We start from the raw sequence: 21,487 nt of genomic DNA on the forward strand, positions 1-21,487 counted from the left end.
ATATATATTTTTGCTTTCTTCTTGGCTCAGTTCTACTTTTGCGTCTGACCGTAGCGCTCGACTCGCACGCTGCGCGCGACCCTGTGAGAGCGCGAGCGCGTTTTACAAGTCATTTTTTGCAGTGTCCTCCCGTAACGATGTGTGGTAGTATATAGAAACACCCCTCAAAAACAGGGGAAGGAACATTTACATGAAGAATTTTAATGTTGCACTGTGTTCCACGTTTGAAAAGTGCTGGAATTTTGACTAACGTTGCCTACTTTAAAATGCTTGAAATTGTAATGGTATTTCGTTTCACAAGCTGTCTGACTGAACAGGGGTGGGTTTCCCGAAACGTACGTTTCATACGAGGTTACGAAGTACTTGGCGCTACGAACGTTTCGGGAAACCCACCCCAGTTCGCTTGTATTACGTTTACAAATAAATTTACAAATAATACCACGCAGCTACACAAACGTAATATCAGGAGATACTGTAGCGACTACTTTTTGGATTAAGCAGTTTCTGCCTCGGTTACCGAACCTGCTTCAATACATTGTTACTGTTAAAAATGCACTTCCAATAAAGTGAGTATTGGAAAAATTTATTTTGCTGCTGAATGTAACTACTAAAGTAACTTGTAATCTAACGTAGTTACTTTTAAAATCAAGTAATATGTAAAGTAACTAAGGCCCCGTCCACACGACGCCGGAGGTTTTTAAAAACGGAGGTTTTTGTCTCCGTTTTCAAAAATATCTCCGTCCACACGATCAGCGTTTTCAAAAATATCTACATCCACACGACGCCGGAGGTTTTTAAAAACGGAGGTTTTTGTCTCCGTTTTCAAAAATATCTACGTCCACACGACGCCGGAGGTTTTTAAAAACGGAGGTTTTTAGCCTCCCGTCCACACGAAAACGGCGTTTTCGGTCACCGAAAACGGAGGTTTTTGAAAACGCCTTCCAAGGTGGAGACTTTTGAAAACTCCGGTCTCGGCGTATTCGTGTGGACGGGGAAAACGCATGTTTAGGAAAACGCTGACGTCACATAGTGAGTCTGCGCATGTCTTTTTTTTTTTTGTTTACATTCGCTCAGCTTGTTCAGCATGGATACGCAGCTGATACGCAGCCGTGAAACGCTGCAATTAACATGCCAGCCCAGTAGAGGACGATCGTACTTCCCACAGAATGACATCAAAACACTTGAAGAATCAGATTAAATCAAGTATATTTGTATAACGCTTTTCACAACACACGTTGTCCCAAAGCGCTTTACAGGATTTACAAAGTTAACAATAATGTAGCGTGTAGTGCGGATGATTGATTCAGGGAACGAACCATTTTGAATACTTGCTTTCTTTATTAGAAAGCAGCCCCGTTTCAACACAACGGGTAATGCTTGTGAACTCGGACTTACACCTACATTGAATGGGTGCGGGGTATCGAATGAGTACGAACACACGGGGGTGGTAGGTTTGACAGGCACATTAAAAACACTCATACATACATCGATTAGAAGCTTACATTGTACAGACACATTCATCACATAGCACTTTATCACAAGCACATTACAGACATTATAACACTAAACTTAGCGACCAAATATGACACGAAAGGGATTATGGGAACGATTTGAAAAAAATGAACGCAGCGCATTTAGGCACCTCCGCTGTGTTGTGTAATGCGAAAGTAACATTAAATTAAACTGTACACATGTTAATAATCCGCCAATTGCAGTGACAACGAAAGCAATCATGGAGCTGTCCATGCTGAACAAGCTGAACGAATGTAAACAAAAAAAGACGTGCGCAGAATCCCTATGTGACGTCAGCGTTTTCCTAAACATGCGTTTTCCCCGTCCACACGACAACGCCGAGACCGGAGTTTTCAAAAGTCTCCACCTTGGAAGGCGTTTTCAAAAACCTCCGTTTTCGTGTGGACGGGAGGCTAAAACGGAGACAAAAACCTCCGTTTTTAAAAACCTCCGGTGTCGTGTGGACGGAGATATTTTTGAAAACGGAGACAAAAACCTCCGTTTTTAAAAACCTCCGGCGTCGTGTGGACGGGAGGCTAAAACGGAGACAAAAACCTCCGTTTTTAAAAACCTCCGGCGTCGTGTGGACGGGGCCAAAGTTACTTTTAAAAGGAGTAATCAGTAATCGGATTACTTTCTCAAGGTAACTTAGCCATCACTGGTTACATCAAGTGTCAACGCTTGCTACTGAAAGTGTCGGTGTTACATCACTGAGTGATTGCTTCATGACTTTTGAGTCTCATCTCATGATTATATAACTGCCAATCTGCTTTTGTTGAAACGTCAGTATCTGCAGAGATGCGAGATCTAGAGACCTTCCCCAATTACAGCTGTTCTACCCATTACAGTGTTTTTGTTGTTTTTCCTTACCTTTTTTTTTAACAGACAATGCAAATGGCCTTTTAGTGGATTTAAATAGATTTTAATGAGGCTTTTTGTGCCACAGAAGTTGTCTATCTGGCTATTTTTTTCTTTCTGGCTATTTTTTGGAGGGGAACCTAACCTCGGATTCTGCGTTTGGCTGCTGTTTTGAAGTTCTGGTTGTCACATAGACCTTTTTACACCCCAAATCTGCATCCAAATGGATCAGTTTTGGTAGTTCCTGCCCATTGTATCATCATTTTGTCATGTATCAATTTCTTCTTGTTGGCTGAGTTTGCAGCTGCTCCTGCCACGTCTGCGTCTGCGTCTGCTCCTGCCACGTCTGCGTCTGCGTCTGCATTCCACACTGCACTAGCGACGCGCCTGCTCGCCCCTGAGCTCCGGCTTTTCAGCGACACGTCTGCATGTTTCACAGCAGGGCGCACGCCAGCACTGCATCCAAGGTCTTCCTCTAACGATTACACGGACCTTCGAGACATCGATCGCCTCCGCTCGCAAGAGGTCGTCCAGCGGAGCTGCGAGGGGCTTGTGGCCAGAGCGTCGGCATGGAGACGGCAGAGCAGCAGGTGCTGAGCAGCTTGTTGTGGTGTGAAAAATTAACTTTGTGACAGTAAAAAGGGAAACTGGCAACCAGAACCATCAGTATGTTCGTCTTTAAGGTGTCCTGATATACCAAGTAATCTGTAATCTGCAATAAAACTGTAAAATATCTATTCACACACTGACACACATGCACACACACACACACACACTTCCTGTTTTATAGGAATGTCATAAACTTGGCAAATGGCTACAAGCCTGGCCAAGAGGCTGAGGCGTCTGCTGTGCTTATGAGAAGGGGCTGTTTAATTAACGTCCTGGTGGTGTCTGCTGTGTGTGTGTGGGGAGCGTGCACACACTCGCTCCCATGGCAGACCAAGATCCCCAGATCCTTCACGGCCTGCTGGAAGACGTCGGGCTGTCTGCGCGCAGGAGTGGATCGTTACGGCTGCGGTGCGTAGTCGGGAGGCCTGCTCTCCTCCACCCACCTCCACCCACCCCCACCTCCCCACATTAGTGTAGCCAGGCCTGGTCACTGTGCAGCTGGAACACTGGTTCAGCACTTTATGAGTTTCACAGAAACGGACCGAAACTGCTTCACACTCGAAAGTGCTGTAGAGGAAACGTCTCCCTAAAATGACTAAACCGGGTTTTATCTGGGCGATAATAATGAAGGTTATAGTGTCGCAGGTGATAAACGGAGACCATCAGAGATTTCCTCACGATTTCTTTGGTCATGAGTTCAGATGAGGTCTGAACGTGTGAACGTGTCGTCATCCACACAAGTCCATTTACCCAAGATAGCCCGAACATTATCTTCTGCCAACGTGAGAAATCTTGCAGTGTGGCCACTGATATGACACACATCTAACAATAACCAGTAGGGATCGCCGTGGACTTACACACAACCCATGAAGCACGCGGCATTCAAGAGAAAATCGGTCTCGTGGTGTTCTGACAGCAGAGAGAACGGCTCTTTAAACGTCTCCTCTTAATATACGGAGATCAAAAGCAGAACACGGCAATCGTTTGGTTTGCCTTTTCAGCACAAGTGAGTCTGCGTGGTCCGTCACGGAATTTCAGCTGCTACCTCATACGGTGTGACGTGCAACAAACCGTTCACGACGGTGTGACGAACACTGCACCTTGCACTAAACAGAACGGGAGTGTAATGTGCAGAATCGTGCCAGGCGAATCCTCCCTCCCTCCCTCCCTCCTCCGTGTGCGTGTGCGCTCACGGACGTTCACGTGCGCCGGGCTGGATGCCTCGAGCGTGAACGCATGCGGGCACACGTGCGCGCGAACTAGCGTGAGACGATTGCGGCCGCGGCGCGTCTGACAGACGCGCTCCCCGTCTGCATCCTGTTGCTTATCGCCATGGCTACGGGAGGCTGAACAAGGACCCGAGCGCGTGTTCCCTTCAGGATGACGCCCACCGTAGGATCGTGTCGCCCCGGCAACCACCGGCCCTGACCGTTGCTGATGTGAGACCGGATGACGGTGAGGTGTTAAAGTGAGGGATGAGTGTGAACGAACATAAGAGAGGAAGACTGAGAGTGATACGGAAACACAGAACACATGTGAGTACAAAAATGAGATAGAGAGAGAAAAGAATGATATAGAGAAATAGAGAATTCTGGGTTATTGATAAGACAGAGCGGAGAGTAACTCAAATATGGAGCGGGTGGGCGGACCGCTGATCTGACGGAGCGTGTCGTCTCCAGCCAATCAGAGCAGCTTTTCACGCACAGTCACTCCCCCAATATTCCCCGTCACACACACGACTAACAGCCTTCAGGCCTGGCAACTGCAGTTTGAGGAACAGCATATGATTATCAAACAATAACCATTCCCACACAATGAATTATTTATAGCCAAAATCCTTCCCCCATGTATTGTAGTACACTGGGCATATAGAAAAAACAGAGATTAAATATGTCTGCGTGAAGAAGTTTAAAAAGAAGGCATCACAAGCCTGCCTTATAAACTAAATATTCTCTGCTCCCCTCAGCAAACCCTGACCACACACACACACACACACACACACAATCATATACAGTAGCTAATCCCATCTCTGTTTTTTGTATTGTATAATCAGATGTAACATGCTGTCCCAAAATAAAATGATGTAATTACAACACTAATGTAGAAACAGTGCAACAATTAGGCACTGAGGGAGCAGACAGCACTGAGCAGATGCAGGCCTGTGTGTGTGTGTGTGTGTGTGTGTGTGTGTGTGTGTGTGTGTGTGTGTGTGTGTGTGTGTGTGTGTGTCTGTGTGTCTGTGTAGGATAGAGAGGGTACAGGCATTCTACTCTGATTCATCCTAACCCTTCTACAGGTATAAGACATTTGTCACGTGTGTATGTGTGTGTGTGTGTGTGTTCATGTCTGTGTGCTATGAGAACTGAAAGAGACAGAAGAGCCTTGGAGGGGAGAGAGAGAAAGAGAGAAAGAGGGAGGGAGAGGGAGAGGACATAACAGAATTAAATGGACCGTCCTGTAACGAATTGATGCGAGGTAGAGCTCCTTGTCGTGCGTATAGAGAACACAGAGCTCGTGGTTATTTTGTTATTTTGTTCTATACACGTATATGATTCTTAATTGTTTTTCCCATTATAATATGGTAGCAAAAGCATTTGTTCATTCATTCTGTAGCAAGCATAATAAAACAAGATTTTATAAATCATTGCTATAAATCCATTTTTATGCGTTTCGCGTATACTACCGATCCCACCCACCCTAAATGTACCGACAACTGTATTGTTCAATAGATTATTGCTGGATGTGTTCAGCGCACGTCTGTCTCCATAAACGTGACACACATTTCCATAACACGACGTTTGGCGTTGTTTTCATTAAAAACATCGTGGCTACGGAGCATCACGTGTTGAGCTTTACAAAATAAATCAGAAACCGGGAGCGCCATTGTGTGTGTGTCGTGCGCCGCCGTATTGATCAGGGTCGCGGCTGCTTTTGGGGGACAGGGGGGGTGAGGTCTCCTCCGTCGACGGGCCCACTGAGATCCATCAGCCGAACGCGCTTCCCCCAAAATAAAGTCGTGCGTCTTTTTCGGGGGGTGGGGGGGGGGATGATGGCGCAGCCGCGCGCAGCAATAAATAAGATGGAGGGGGCAAATTGGGGTTTGTAAATGATATGCACCGTTTGCTGCCCTACTCTTGCCAGCGTAAACAGATCGTGCGATGTGCGAGTGGGAGTGACCGAAACACGCCAGAAACCCACTGCGCGTCGGTTCGTGACCACACACGGGTCGCTTACACCCCCCCGAATAACGGACCGCTACGGCAAGAAGAGTAACTTGTGATCCACCGTTAATCACAAACACCTGGAGCAGCCTGAACCGTCAGGGCGAAGTGATGTAAGTCACACTGTCGTTAGTGTGAAGGTACTCGTGGGTGGACGCCCGCTGCCCCACAGGCGAGAAACATCACCGAGGCAGAGCGTAAAAACCCATTTGGGTTGATCTAAGCCTGGTGAACAGTTATGACACAAATTTCTCATGTGCATATATGGCATCATTAAAAATGTATCAAACGAGCTTCGCATAATTAAGCGGCACGATTATAATGTAAACACATTACCTTTGTGCATACCGGTGTATCGGTCCTTCAAAACTGTCAGTTCGTGGATTTTCCCAAACTGTTCAAACAGGGGTTTGAGGTCCTTCTCCTCCAGGTTCCGCGGTATCTGTCCTATAAAAAGCTTTATGGCATCCTGATCTTTCATGGTGCCGTTGTCGGGGTGTATGGAAATGGGTTCTGACCCGTTCATGGGTTTGGGGAAGGTTATCTGGGCGTACTGAGTCTGCTGAGGGATGAGAAGCAGTGTCGGTTGGCTCGGTACTGCCCCCGGTCCGCTGAAGAGCAGGCTAGCGTGGGCAGGTTGGGGCGGCTGCGGAGGGTTCTGCTGCCGTCTTGCTTCGGTCTGGTTGAATCTGGCCATTCTGAGCGGAGCGGAGAGCAGGCAGGCAGGATAATAATAACAACATACACACGCGCGCGCGCACGCTCGCGCGCACACGCTCGCAGGCACGCACGCGCGCGCGCGCACGCTGAGAGAGTAAAGCGCTCAGCTGGAAACGCGGGACTCACTTTCTATTCGACACATGTCACGCTTGTATCGCGGACCTGACGGGGGGGAGGGCCGGGAGAAGATCGCGTTTGGGGCTCAGAACCGCAGCTCTCTTGCGCCGCCTGCAGGCCACCGTTTAATCGCCGTTCTCCATAATCTTATTTGCTTAGGTCGTACGGCCTACCATCATTTCATTAATGACAGAAAAACGATGCGTGAAAGATGGCAGTAACACTTTTATTGGCGTATAGGCTCACATAATCGAGGCATAGATCGCACCGTTTACGAGGAAGAAAGGGCTGTCGGCATTTGGAGGCGCGTATGTGAACGTATCTGAGCAGTTCCAATCATTTTTTTGTATTTGACCTTAAATATTAAACATAGTCTAATCCTAATTGGATTAACAGGGGACGATTAATAGTAGGTCACCATGTACCTAGGACACACGCAGCCCCGGCACTATCCCGTTCAATACTGCATTTACAAATTACACCGAGACCCCAAGCGCCCGTCTTTCACTTTAAAATCAGAGCGCTCGACGTCTTTCCCCCAAACCCCGTCCAAACCCCGACCAAACCCGTCCAAACCCCGACTCCCATAATGTCTTTATTCCTAGAGGTGGAGATGGAGGAACCCCGAGTGACGTTTCACACCATGTGCACATCACTACACACAACCTGCTGACGTAGCACGCAGGACCAGCGTCGCTTTTCACTGGCGCGCACAAAGTCCGCACGTTTCGGACACAAGAGGAGTCATTTTATCACTATTTTACACGCTATAGTCCAAACAGCAGGACCGAGACGTTGAGTATCGGTCATGTCCGTCAACTATGCCGCCGGACTGTCTCCCTACGCCAACAAAGGCGTGTGCGGCCTCCCCGAGGTAACGCTAGCTAGCGGTTAGCATAATAGCCAGTAACCATAGCGACGCAGCTAGCCAGCTAGCTAGAGGTTGTGTTGGTGATTAGCTGGAAAGTGAGTTACAATAAAACACGACAGTCACGGTTCATGTTGACTGACTAAAGGGTTTGGGTTGACAAAAATGATAATAATAAACTAGATAATTTCGCCTAGCCGGTCCTCGTTGGTCATGTCAACACGGTAGCTAAGCTAACTAGACACTGTTAATCCCTCACATCGTGTTTGTGTTTGTAAACAGTATCTGATGTTGTTGTTGTTAATTGGTTTAGTTTACCTTGATCAAATCAGCTGGATAACTCAGCTAATGTTTGAATCTAACACACTCCCAGTTCTGTTTTGACGTTTTACTTAATGAAGTAGCAGATAAGTAAATATACACGCATGTGCTAATTTCTAGCTATATGTGTTTTTTATTATTATTAAAGCTGACAAAGTTTTAATTTCATAGTTATTGTTTCATAATGACCAAAAATATTCTAATAATGTGTGCATATGATTTCATAATAACCCATTCAACTCTTTAAATTCTTATTAATTACCTGTACTGATTATTATTATTAGCAGGTCTAAAAAAAAAGTCAGTGGGGTCACACAAACTGACACTCAATTGACTTGGACACCAGAACTCCCCCCTCCTAGGAAATGGTATCATCCAAATGTGGCTTCTCCAGGCAATGCGTTTTCACACGCCTGTCTTTGGCAGGTGTTCGACTCGTCCGAGGAGCTGCAGGCTAAGGTGGAGACCCTGGCTCAGCTGATCCGAGACTCCCAGTACATGGTGGTGCACTCTGGGGCGGGGATCAGCACCTCCGCTGGGATTCCTGACTTCAGGTAGCACAGCCTGCACACCTGCCCTTACCTCACACACACACAGGGGAACAAGGGTGGAGCAGAAAGGTGCCAAGGCCTGGACACGGAGCCGACAGGTTCGGCCCATCAGGTTTTGTGCGGGGCTGCCATCTGGAGGTTCTGTGGATGGATGTTAACTAGGTGCATGCAGGTTACACGCTTGCGGTGTTTGACATGAAACTATGTGACATTCCCGTCACCTCTTACACACCTGCTGCCATCCCTGAACATCCACATCCGTAAACGGGCTTTGGGACGCTGTGCGGACACGAGACTTCGGGTTCTGTGCACCCTTCAACCCGTCCAGCACCAGGCTCTCGCACAGCCTCAACATGTCGGCTTATTTTCAAAGTGAAGTAAAGTAGATTTGTTAAATCCGTAAAGGCACTAATATTCACTGTCTTGTTGGCTTTCACACACAAGGGCTGATGCCCTGTCTTACACACAGTTGTAATGACTGTGTCTAGGTGTAGTAGTAGAGATGGCCCTGGCACAGATGTCAGTGTGGTGTATTATTCTGTAGGACTTCTTGAGTGCTTCCACAGAGAAGCACGAAAATGGGACAGTTCAATCCTGCTGTGCCCATAATGAAAGGCCGTCTGTCAGCTCGGCCAGAAAAGTCAGGATTAAAGGACTAGAACATTCTCAACTACAGGATTATTTCCAAGTAATTTGTGGCAATTCTGGGTGAACACTGATGAACTCATTTCATCTCGCATATAAATGCAGAGTAATTTTGTTGATTCGTATCAAAATGCAGCTTTTCTGCTAGCTCCCATTCCAAATAGATTAGCACTGAGTGGCCCAGTGCTGCAGTGATCTTGCACTGAGTGGCCCTTACTGAAATACGCCACACAATTCTCTGCTTGTGTTTGGGTTTTATTGTGAGTTATATGACGTGTACCACTTTTCTATGTCCTGTAAGATGATACGAATTGCATTCATTTCACAAAGTCAATCCCTTTTAATTAAAAATGATTGCAGGATTAAGTAGCAAATTTCTATTGATTTATTTGTCAGCCAGGCTTTTTACTCCCTTAGAAACCAAAGAGAAATGACAGAGGAGGAAAGAAGAGGAGATGAGAGAAGAGGGTGGAAGGGATGAGAGGATAGAGGAGGAAAAGGAGAGGAGAGGAAAGGAGAGAGGGGGGAGAGGAGAGGAGAGGGGAGGAGAGAGGGGGGAGAGGAGAGGAGAGGGGAGGAGAGAGGGGGGAGAGGAGAGGAGAGGAGAGAGGGGGGAGAGGAGAGGAGAGAGGGGGGGGAGGAGAGAGGGGGGAGAGGAGAGGAGAGGAGAGAGGGGGGAGAGGAGAGAGGGGGGAGAGGAGAGGAGAGAGGGGGGGAGGAGAGAGGGGGGAGAGGAGAGAGGGGGGAGAGGAGAGGAGAGGAGAGAGGGGGGAGAGGAGAGGAGAGGGGAGGAGAGAGGGGGGAGAGGAGAGGAGAGAGGGGGGAGAGGAGAGGAGAGGAGAGAGGGGGGAGAGGAGAGGAGAGGAGAGAGGGGGGAGAGGAGAGAGGGGGGAGAGGAGAGGAGAGGGGAGGAGAGAGGGGGGAGAGGAGAGAAGAGGGGAGGAGAGAGGGGGGAGAGGAGAGGAGAGGGGGGGAGGAGAGGAGAGGGGGGGGAGAGGAGAGGAGAGGGGGGGGAGAGGAGAGGAGAGAGGGGGGAGAGGAGAGGAGAGAGGGGGGAGAGGAGAGGAGAGGAGAGAGGGGGGAGGAGAGGAGAGAGGGGGGAGAGGAGAGGAGAGGAGAGAGGGGGGAGAGGAGAGGAGAGGGGGGAGAGGAGAGGAGAGGGGAGCAGAAGACTGACACTTGAATAGCACGACTGGGCACCACTGACCTACATGTGTGTGTGAGTGAGTGATTGAGTGAGTGAGTGATTGATTGATTTCATGCATTCTTACCATCATCCTCTTTGCTGTTTAGTTAAAGTCCTTCAGCTGTTTGCAGCTACATTTGGATCAAAGTACAATATGTAAATGATTTTGAAGCTTATCTAATCCACTATGTAATGTCATCTGAGCTGTACAGGAGCCACAGCCATATCTAACGCAGAATGAACATTCATGTGTGCATTCACACAAACTTTATGAAACAACATATACAACACAATATACAATGTAATATAACATAATGTAACAATGACAAATCCATATTCAACCTCTTCAACCTATATGTGCATCTATATATGTGATTTAACATCTGTTTGATCTCAAGTTGCAGATACATTCACAAGACCAGTGTTGATAGTTGATTGCTGCACTTACAGGGAGTTCTCACTAGAGGGGGATAGAGAGCTTTGACACTACCGCCTATAGTCCTCGAACAAGACGGGTGGGGACTTGTTTAGATCCTTGGTTCCCAACCTGGGGTCCGCGCCCCCCCAGGGGGGGCGCTAGAGATCACAGGGGGTCCGCGGAGCTCTAGCTGCTTTGAGGTTATAAAATATTTTTGAGCATTTTTTATACACACATTGAATTCTCTTCTACTGCAATGTTTATCAATTAAATGAAACATTCAGGTCCACAATTAAATAATATTTAGCTATTTATGACAAGCAACTTTTTCACCTCTGAAACTCAGCGCACCGCATCACGCAGACACTTTCTGCCAGCAGCACTAAATATGGCTGAGAAACGTAAATGTGTACATGAGTCCTCCTCATAAAAAAAAAAAAACAAGGCAATACCTTGATGGCCTTATGGAGGGACAGGACAAAACTAAAACAGAATGTGTCATTTGTGGTGAGAAGTAGAGGTCTGCACTACAGAATATCTTGCGGCGCAGGACAGAATTTAATTGTTATTGGCGGGAGCAGGAGTTGAATTAGTCCAGGCGATGCGGGAGCGGGACCACATATACATGTAGAAAAATCCCGCAAATTAATAGTCTAGAAAATTATAATAATAACAATGCAATGATTTCCTTGCATAAGGAACAGGACGAAAACAACTAATCATTCAGTAAGTAAGCAATAAACCAATTCAAAATATTGGCTAAGCAACTGATCACGTGAACATGAAGTGTGCGTCATTTTGTCATTTTGATACAGAAATGGCAGACTGTAGACCAGGGGTCGGCAACCTTTGAGACATGGAGTGCCAACTTTAACATGTCCAGTCAATGAGTGTGCCACTATGGCCGCGAGTTTAAATTGTTGACCGAGGAGGGGGGGAGGTGTAAATGGACACAAATTAAGTATTATATCGCCAAGTATAAACGCCTCCGCCGTTCACGCGAGGTGTGCGTGCGGAGTCGCGCGCTACGGTCACTCGCGAAAGTATAATCCATTAATATAATAATTTATATTAAATTATATATATTTTTGCTGATGCTGGTCCAGCGTGTCGCGTGCCAGTGACTGTAGACGGTCAACCGTCTATTTAAAATTCTATTAAAACAGGCGAATACACCACAATTAAGCAAACTACAGGAAAGTCTGATATATGGAAGTCATATTCCATTGTAATTAATGGAGATGGAAATCGGCTTGTTGTGATACATGTCAGAAAGTGTTGGTGTATGTCACCTGACGGCACGTGTTTGGACTGTGGTAAGAAATGGGACAGCGCGATCCATCGCTATATTGCTGTTTTAATTAATACATAAGAAAATTTAAAGTACTAAATTTAATTAATTCAATTCATATTAGGATTGCGGGCGGGGGGCGACAGAAACGTGTATGTGGCGGGCGGGTGCGGGATTAAAACAAGCGCTTTTTGGCCGGTGCGGGCGGAAGCGGGACTAAGGCCCCGTCCACACGACGCCGGAGGTTTTTAAAAACGGAGGTTTTTGTCTCCGTTTTAGCCTCCCGTCCACACGACGCCGGAGGTTTTTAAAAACGGAGGTTTTTGTCTCCGTTTTCAAAAATATCTCCGTCCACACGACACCGGAGGTTTTTAAAAACGGAGGTTTTTGTCTCCGTTTTAGCCTCCCGTCCACACGAAAACGGAGGTTTTTGAAAACGCCTTCCAAGGTGGAGACTTTTGAAAACTCCGGTCTCGGCGTTGTCGTGTGGACGGGGAAAACGCATGTTTAGGAAAACGCTGACGTCACATAGGGATTCTGCGCACGTCTTTTTTTGTTTACATTCGTTCAGCTTGTTCAGCATGGACAGCTCCATGATTGCTTTCGTTGTCACTGCAATTGGCGGATTATTAACATGTGTACAGTTTAATTTAATGTTACTTTCGCATTACATAACACAGCGGAGGTGCCTAAATGCGCTGCGTTCAGTTTTTTCAAATCGTTCCCATAATCCCTTTCGTGTCATATTTGGTCGCTAAGTTTAGTGTTATAATGTCTGTAATGTGCTTGTGACAAAGTGCTATGTGATGAATGTGTCTGTACAATGTAAGCTTCTAATCGATGTATGTATGAGTGTTTTTAATGTGCTTGTCAAACCTACCACCCCCGTGTGTTCGTACTCATTCGATACCCCGCACCCATTCAATGTATGTGTAAGTCCGAGTTCACAAGCATTACCCGTTGTGTTGAAACAGGGCTGCTTTCTAATAAAGAAAGCAAGTATTCAAAATGGTTCGTTCCCTGAATCAATCATCCGCACTACACGCTACATTATTGTTAACTTTGTAAATCCTGTAAAGCGCTTTGGGACAACGTGTGTTGTGAAAAGCGTTATACAAATATATTTGCTTTAATTTGATTCTTCAAGTGTTTTGATGTCATTCTGTGGGAAGTACGATCGCCCTCTACTGGGCTGGCATGTTAATTGCAGCGTTTCACGGCTGCGTATCAGCTGCGTATCCATGCTGAACAAGCTGAGCGAATGTAAACAAAAAAAAAAAGACATGCGCAGACTCACTATGTGACGTCAGCGTTTTCCTAAACATGCGTTTTCCCCCGTCCACACGAATACGCCGAGACCGGAGTTTTCAAAAGTCTCCACCTTGGAAGGCGTTTTCAAAAACCTCCGTTTTCGGTGACCGAAAACGCTGTTTTCGTGTGGACGGGAGGCTAAAAACCTCCGTTTTTAAAAACCTCCGGCGTCGTGTGGACGTAGATATTTTTGAAAACGGAGACAAAAACCTCCGTTTTTAAAAACCTCCGGCGTCGTGTGGACGTAGATATTTTTGAAAACGCTGATCGTGTGGACGGAGATATTTTTGAAAACGGAGACAAAAACCTCCGTTTTTAAAAACCTCCGGCGTCGTGTGGACGGGGCCTAAAACAAGCAGGTGCGGGCGGGAGCGGGATTAAAACAAGCAGGTGCGGGCGGGAGCGGGATTAAAACAAGCGATTTTTTGGCGGGAGCGGGTCTAAAACAAGCTGGAGCGGGCGGGAGCGGGATTAAAACAAGCGATTTGCGGGCGGGAGCGGGTCTAAAACAAGCGGGAGCGGGATTAAAAAAGCAGTCCCGCGCAGACCTCTAGTGAGAAGCTAGCTAATGACAGCATGAAGCCGAGCAAATTAAAACGACATCGTAAACGAGTTTACGCGCCATATGAGCCTTCTGCGAGACGAGATTCAAAGCCGCTTCGCTGACATCGATGAGTATTTATCCAGAGAAGGATGGGTGTTGGACCCACGCAATAGGAAAAGTTATTCTCCCATTTACTACGTACTACGTACCTGTCGGAGTCAGCTTTCAGCGCTCTGGTAAAAAACAGACTCGATGTTCACCAGGACTTTAGACTGGCTGTCACAACCATCAAACCAAACATCGCATCCCTGGTCAAAGGTATGCAAGCCCAAGGTGCCCATTAGTTTATAAATGAACAGATTTGAAGTGGGGAAATTTTGTACGTAACGAACGTAAGTTGTTGACGGGGGGACAGCAAACGTAAATTGTTCAAAAATGGACACGAATTAAGTGTTATATCGCGATCGATCGATCGCCAGTGGTTGGCGCCAGAGCGAACTAGTAACTCATTGAATCATATATGTGGATCAGAGGTAAATAAACTGGATTTTTTTTCGGCGTGAGATATCGTAAGTGTGGCGTGAGAGCGTGTGAAGACGGTCAAATGCGTGTGTCTCACGCTCAATGCGTGAGAGTTGGCAACCCTGTAATGACACAGTTTTGAAGTTCAGATGTTTTTTTTTTTCATTGTACACCTGTTGTAAATGGTACACTTGTTGCCCTTTATTCTTTTGACATGTTTATATAGGCTGGGGGGGGGGCTGGCTTTTTTTGGACTTGAGTAGGGGGGGCTCCAAGGAAAAAAGGTTGGGAACCACTGGTTTAGAGGGTTGCGGGCTGACTGTCTTTTGTTCAATACTTCGAAGGGGGAATATGTGATGAAAAGACTTTAGAGAGTGTACTTGAGAAAACAAGAAGATATTAATAAAAGATGCTTCATTTTGAAAAATCAAATTTGCAAAGCAATCAGTGACAGTGATACTTTCACATATGGGATGATCAGTAAACAGACCTTCCATTGAATTATGGTTGTCAATCAAGTCACCCAGGTCGGACCACCCAGTAATGACCTGGTCTGTTTCAGCACATTAGACCAGATTGGACAGATAAGGGTTGACACTGGAACTGGAGGTTCAGAATTAAATGCTTGCCAGCATGTGCTGTAGCTAAGCAACAGATTAACAAATGGTGTGTGTGCGTGTGTGTGTGTGCGCGTGTGTGTGCGCGTGTGTGTGCGCGTGTGTGTGCGCGTTTGTGTGCGCGCGTGTGTGCGTGCGTGTGTGTGTGTGCGCGTTTGTGTGCGCGTTTGTGTGCGTGTGTGTTTGTGTGCGTGTGTGTGTGTGCGTGCGTGCGCGTTTGTGTGCGTGCGTGCGCGTTTGTGTGCGTGTGTGCGTGCGTGTTTGTGTGCGTGCGTGTTTGTGTGCGTGTGTGTGTTTGTGTGTGTGTGTGTGTTTGTGTGCGTGTGTGTGTGTGTGTGCGTGCGTGTGTGCGTTCTCTCTCTCACACACACACACACACACACACTCACTCACTCACTCCCTCCATCTCACGCCTCCCTGCACTTACGTGGGTTAGTACCAGCAGAAGACTGACACTTGAAGAGCACCACTGGGCACCACTGACCTACGTGTGTGTGTGTGTGTGTGTGTGTGTGTGTGTGTGTGTGTGTGTGTGTGTGTGTGTGTGCGCTCAGGGGCCCTAAAGGCGTGTGGACGATGGAGGAGAAGGGTGAGGCTCCTCGTTTTGACACCACGTTTGAGGCGGCCCGGCCCAGCCTCACCCACATGGCCCTGCTGCAGCTCCAGAGGGCCGGCTACCTCAAATACCTCGTCAGCCAGAACGTGGACGGCCTGCACGTGCGCTCCGGCTTCCCCAGGTGAGGAGAACACGTGCCCTCCTTCGCTGGGAGGTCACACGTGCCTTCACGTTACAGGTCAGGTGATCGCTGAGCACTCTTGAAGAGAATTTGGAGCAAATGAGTGTGTCCAGTTATATATTATCAGACCCACTGTGTGTGTGTGTGTAGTGTTTTGTTTGGGTGAATGAGCAAGACATGATTCTGACCTACGTATACTATTTGTACTGGGGGAGGAGCATTGCTCATAAGTCATGGAAACTCCATATTTTAATTGAAATATATACATATTTCTATCCTTTTTCTCTTTTTCTTATTGTCACACCCCCCCCCCCCCCCCCCCCCCCGCCCCCCTTCTGTCTGTCTGTTTCAGGGATCGATTATCAGAGCTTCATGGAAACATGTTTGTTGAAGAATGTGAGAAATGTGGCAAGTGCGTGTTTGACATATCTGACATATCTAAGATCCACACCTCCTGCTGTCTGCTTCCTGCCTCTCTCTTTCTCTCTCTCTCTCTCCCCTCTCTTTCTCTCTCTCTCCCCTCTCTTTCTCACTCCCTCTCTTTCTCTGTCTCTCTTCCCCTGCTGAAGCCACAGAACCACACATATCTTGACCTACATGACAGATTAGCAGAAGTTAATTATGTAGAACAAGCTGAACTAAACACCAGCATAAACGCTTTAGGGCTTAGAACCCCCTCACCTACGGGCTTAGAACGCCCTCACCTACGGGCTTAGAACGCCCTCACCTACGGGGCTTAGAACCTCTTCACCTATGGGGCTTAGAACCCCCTCACCTACGGGCTTAGAACCCCTTCACCTACGGGGCTTAGAACCCCCTCACCTACGGGGCTTAGAACCCCCTCACCTACGGGGCCTTAGAACCCCCTCACTTATGGGGCCTTAGAACCCCCTCACCTACGGGGCTTAGAACCCCCTCACCTACGGGGCTTAGAGCCCCCTCACCTACGGGGCTTAGAACCCCCTTTGAGTGCTTCCACCACAGCATTTTTGTTGTGTTTGGGTATGAATTGCGCTGTGGTGTTTGTGGATTTGCAGGCAGTACGTGCGTGACACAGTCATCGGCGTCATGGGCTTGAAACCCACAGGACGGTTCTGTGAAGTCACTCGCTCCAGAGGGCTCCGGGCCTGCAGGTGACCTTTCACATCTGTGTGTCTGTGTGTGTGTGTGTGTGTGTGTGTGTGTGTGTGTGCAGTGTTTGGAACGTTACTTTAAAAAAGTAATTAGTTATAGTTACTCACTACTTGTTCAAAAAAGTAACTGAGTTAGTAACTGAATTACCCTATAATAAAAGTAACTCGTTACCAGGGAAAGTAACTATTTGCATTACAGTTAAAAAAAAAGTTATATGCCAATGAATAAGGATTTTTTGAAAAAGCAGTTTTCACAGTCAGTTGAAATGAGTAGATCATAAAGGTGTTTAACTTTTGACATTTATTGCACATCAACAGACCAGTGCAGGATAAAATCCTTTAAAATCCCAAATCTTTGGGAAAAAAAAAGTAAACAGTTACACTATATAAAGTGCATTTACATCTATCAAATTAAATTCTCTCAACCTGAGACAACAGGTTTGTTCACAACAGAAGTAAACTTAACAATTAAACCTCTATTCTTAATTAAATAAATCAAATACCCAGTCTGGTAGACATTCAGGAACTTCAAGTATTTTCTTAAATAATGTTTATATCGCCACCTTGAAAAGGCTAATTTTTCCGCTTGCTCCTGACTCGCCATTTCTGCCTCTTCTCTGTTTGTGTCGTGTGTGTCACTGATGTGCTTTGGCACGCGTGTAAAAACACTGGCTCTGATTGGCTACCATAACGCTGTCATAAGCCCTATCCGGTCGGGATTAGTTTCTCAGGGGGTCCTGGGGTAATTTTCTCTTTTACGGGGGGTCCTCTGTGATTTTAATCCCGTCCGGAACGAGCATGTCCGTGTTTTTCTCAGACGTCCTCAGAGAAAATTACAGGCGGAATTACCTACTGTTTTTCGCTGTACTCCGTGGTCGTCTGGTAATTTTAGTCCCGTCCGGATCCACATGTCTGAGTTTATACATGCAGACATCACCTCGCGTTTAATAAAACAGCTATATGTCCACTGCCACGCACCGTAGTTACACGTTGGGCGCGCGTTTTCACGGAGATCCACGTAAAGACAGCGGCGAGCGAAAATGGATTTACTGGATTTTTTAATGGATTTATTTTATTTTATTTAACGGATTTATTTAGCTATTTACATTCATTAGCGATTTTTTATAATGTGTTTTCTGTATTGGTTTAACAAAATAGCTTAACTTAAACGGAGATCTTAAATGCTGAACTGAACAGTAGTAAAGTTAAAAGTTAAAAAGGAATCATCAGAGTTGGCAGTGTGACATTATTAAACATGCTATCACGTGACAAGGCGATGTCATGTGACCGAGAAAGCCAAAAACTCACGGGTCCTCCTGTTTTTTCAATTGCTGTCCGGATGCAAGAGTTTTATCACTGAGTACAAGGGTGAAATATTTTTCACAGACGTCCCCCTGAAAAACTAATCCCGTCCGGATAGGGCTTAGCCAATCGCTTACTGACTTGTTAAGTTAAACAGGTGTTACACTGAGAACTGTGACCTATCGAGATCTGTTACTCCTCACTAGCCTGGGCAGCGGTCCGCTCGCATTAGTATATCAATATATAGTAACGCACCGCTTTTAATGACCGGTAACGTAAACGGCGTTGTAACGACAGGAAATGTAATTAATTATATTATCCCGTTACTGACAAAATGACGACGTTACCCAACGCCGTTATTTTTAACGGCGTTATTCGCAACACTGTGTGTGTGTGTGTGTGTGTGTGTGTGTGTGTGTGTGTGACTGGTCTGTTGCTGTTCTGCAGAGGCAGGTTGATCAGCACCATTCTGGACTGGGAGGACTCACTGCCAGAGCGGGACTTGAACAGAGCTGACGAGGCCAGCAGGTAGGTGTGTGTGTGTGTGTGTGTGTGTGTGGTCACGCTGAGGTTGACATGCAGGAGGGCCAGTGGAAGCAGAGTTGTGGTTGTGGGTGGGGTCTCTGCGGGGTTCCTCAGTGGGCGGGGTTTCATTCACAAGTGTGTGCGTGTGTGTGTGTGTATGTGTGTGCAGACGAGCAGACCTGGCTCTTACTCTGGGAACGTCGCTGCAGATTAAGCCCAGTGGGGATCTCCCTCTCCTGACCAAACGCAATGGTGGGAAAGTGGTGATAGTCAACCTACAGCCAACCAAACATGTGAGTTACACTCCCACACACACTCCCACACACACACACACACACACACACACACACACACACACTCCCACACACACACACCCACACACACACACACCCCTTAAGCAGCCCTAAACACATCCATGACGCAGCTGTGTGTCTTCATCCAGCACTTTCTTAATGCCGTGTGCCATTTTTTTATTCGAACTCATTCAGTGTTTTATCCTGTTAGTCCCGCTCCTCCTCCCCCACACTGGTCCTGTCTCTCCACAGAGCAGGACGCTCGCACACCACACCTTTCACCTCATTCTCGTTTTTCCTTAGAGGACACAAGCCTTATCATTATTTTCCTTAATGGAAATAATAAATTCCAAAAAATTGTAAAATTTCGCATTGTATTTAGTGAATATTAATACTGAATATTGAATTTAGAATTTACTGGAAGCCCAATTTAGCAGAAGCAAGCTTGCTGTGGCCATTACTGAGGGACTGTTGTGCCCTGAATTTTGAACCCACTGAGTTTGGCATTAGTTCCACACGACCCGAACCCACACACGCCATCATGGACACGCACAAATACAGAAGCACGTTTTGTGTTGTGGAGTCAGCACAGTTGTAATAGGAGCGTTTGACCGCGTCCTCACTGAGGATCCTGTTCAGTGACCTGCCTCTGTCGTCCAACCGCAGGACAAACACGCCAGCCTGCGTCTCAGCGGCTACGTGGACGAGGTCATGCGGCAGCTCATGAAGTCGCTGGGGCTGGAGGTGCCGGAGTGGGCGGGGCCAACGTTGTGCGAGAGCTCCGGCGGCGACGCCCACGTCCTGCCTTACGGCGCCTGGAAGAAGGAGGTGAAGATCGAGCTGAAAGTGGAGGAGAAGGGGGCGTGCACCCTGCGGAGAAAGGCACCGAGGAGGCGGGGCCACGCTGGGGAGACTCGCAAAGAGGGCGGGGTCAAAAAAGAGGAGGAGGAGGGCTCAGAGGAGCCTTCGGAGCCAATCGCAGCACAGAACGCACCCAACGGCTGCTCCCAGGACTCCCCACATTCCTGTCGGGGTGACGAGGGAAAGGGAGGAACGTGCCCGGAAGTGAAACGGCTACGGAATGACGCTGCTGCCCCCTAGAGCCGCTCAGCTGAACACCACCCACCCGTCCAGCACCAGCACCACCACCCACTGAACTCTAGAGTTTGAAGTCGTAGTCGTGTGTATCAGGCCCTGCTCACACACACACAGACGTGCAGTGCTGACTTCACCACTGCTAGCAGGGCACCGGTGTGGCCGGAGGCCTGGGTAGTGTCGTGTGTTGTCTAAAGTTCGGTGAGTGAGGTTTTAGGGTGGAGGTGGAGCCGTGGCCTTCACGCTGAGCTGTATCAGAGCCACAGACCACGCCCCCTCCCTTTACTGAGGATATTCATCATAATGATATCATGTGCTTTTATGTTGTTGTTTGTTTTTTAATAACTTTTTCTCATAATTAGACTACTTTGTAAATAAACACCAGCTGAAAAGGTTTCGGAATTCTGTTCTGTGTGGGTGTGTCAGGGCCAGGGTGACGTCTGGGGACCAGGGTGCCGTCTGGGGACCAGGGTCAGGGCCAGGGTGTCGTCTGGGGACCAGGGCCAGGGTGTCGTCTGGGGACCAGGGCCAGGGTGCCATCTGGGGGCCAGGGTCAGGGCCAGGGTGCTGTCTGAGGGCCAGGGACAGGGCCAGGATGACGTCTGGGGACCAGGGTGCCATCTGGGGACCAGGGTCAGGGCCAGTGTGGACAACAGGCAGCATGAGAGGGCCAAACACAGCTGTCATTTGGTTTGATTCAGTGATGGAGAACACTGTGCTTTTCTGTTTATTTATTTAGAAATAAAGGTTTTTGTACTCGGTGTTGTCTGTAATGTAATGGAAGTGCTTCACTACCCCCCCCTTCCCTCCCAACTGGAGACGTGAGGAGATGATTTCGTTCTTCTCAGTCATCACAGAACATTTTCCTTCGTACCTGTTTTGTCAGGGAGCAATTACTGTCATTATTGGTTCATTAAGAACCCTGGGCACAGAGGGTAACCAATCACAGCCTTCACCCGCCAGTCTGCTCCCAACTCAAAGATCTAAGACTTCTCCTATGTACAAATGAGTCTAAATTTGTGAGCATCTTGCTGAGATAAACCATCCACCAGTCACAGGTGTGGCATATCAAGATGCTGATTAGACACAGT

At 47.4% G+C, this 21,487-nt stretch overlaps 1 protein-coding gene across 2 annotated transcripts; it reads left to right on the forward strand.

Annotated features, from left to right (window-relative positions):
* Positions 1–7,713: 7,713 nt before the first annotated feature.
* Positions 7,714–21,144, forward strand: sirt6 (sirtuin 6). Of its 2 annotated transcripts, XM_076981936.1 has the most exons (8): positions 7,714–7,911; positions 8,653–8,780; positions 15,866–16,048; positions 16,401–16,460; positions 17,086–17,181; positions 18,931–19,011; positions 19,178–19,301; positions 19,968–21,144. In XM_076981936.1, exons 1-8 carry the CDS (start codon positions 7,846–7,848, stop codon positions 20,400–20,402), a joined length of 1,173 nt encoding a protein of 390 aa, XP_076838051.1. In that variant the 5' UTR covers positions 7,714–7,845; the 3' UTR covers positions 20,403–21,144. The 2 variants fall into 2 exon arrangements, with proteins under 2 accessions (XP_076838051.1, XP_076838052.1); XM_076981937.1 differs by lacking the exons at positions 7,714–7,911; positions 8,653–8,780 and adding an exon at positions 14,261–14,490.
* The last annotated feature ends 343 nt before the right edge of the window (positions 21,145–21,487 follow it).

Source organism: Brachyhypopomus gauderio, chromosome 19 (assembly GCF_052324685.1).
Source record: "Brachyhypopomus gauderio isolate BG-103 chromosome 19, BGAUD_0.2, whole genome shotgun sequence".
In the NCBI taxonomy this organism is placed as follows: domain Eukaryota; kingdom Metazoa; phylum Chordata; class Actinopteri; order Gymnotiformes; family Hypopomidae; genus Brachyhypopomus; species Brachyhypopomus gauderio.

Excerpts from the sequence above, each read along its gene's own strand:
- sirt6 (XM_076981936.1), top strand. The coding sequence starts at position 7,846 with ATGTCCGTCAACTATGCCGCCGGACTGTCTCCCTACGCCAACAAAGGC. Across the intron at positions 16,461-17,085 it reads GAATGTGAGAAATGTGGCAA|GCAGTACGTGCGTGACACAG; the intron begins GTGCGTGTTTGA and ends GTGGATTTGCAG. Across the intron at positions 19,012-19,177 it reads AGAGCTGACGAGGCCAGCAG|ACGAGCAGACCTGGCTCTTA; the intron begins GTAGGTGTGTGT and ends ATGTGTGTGCAG.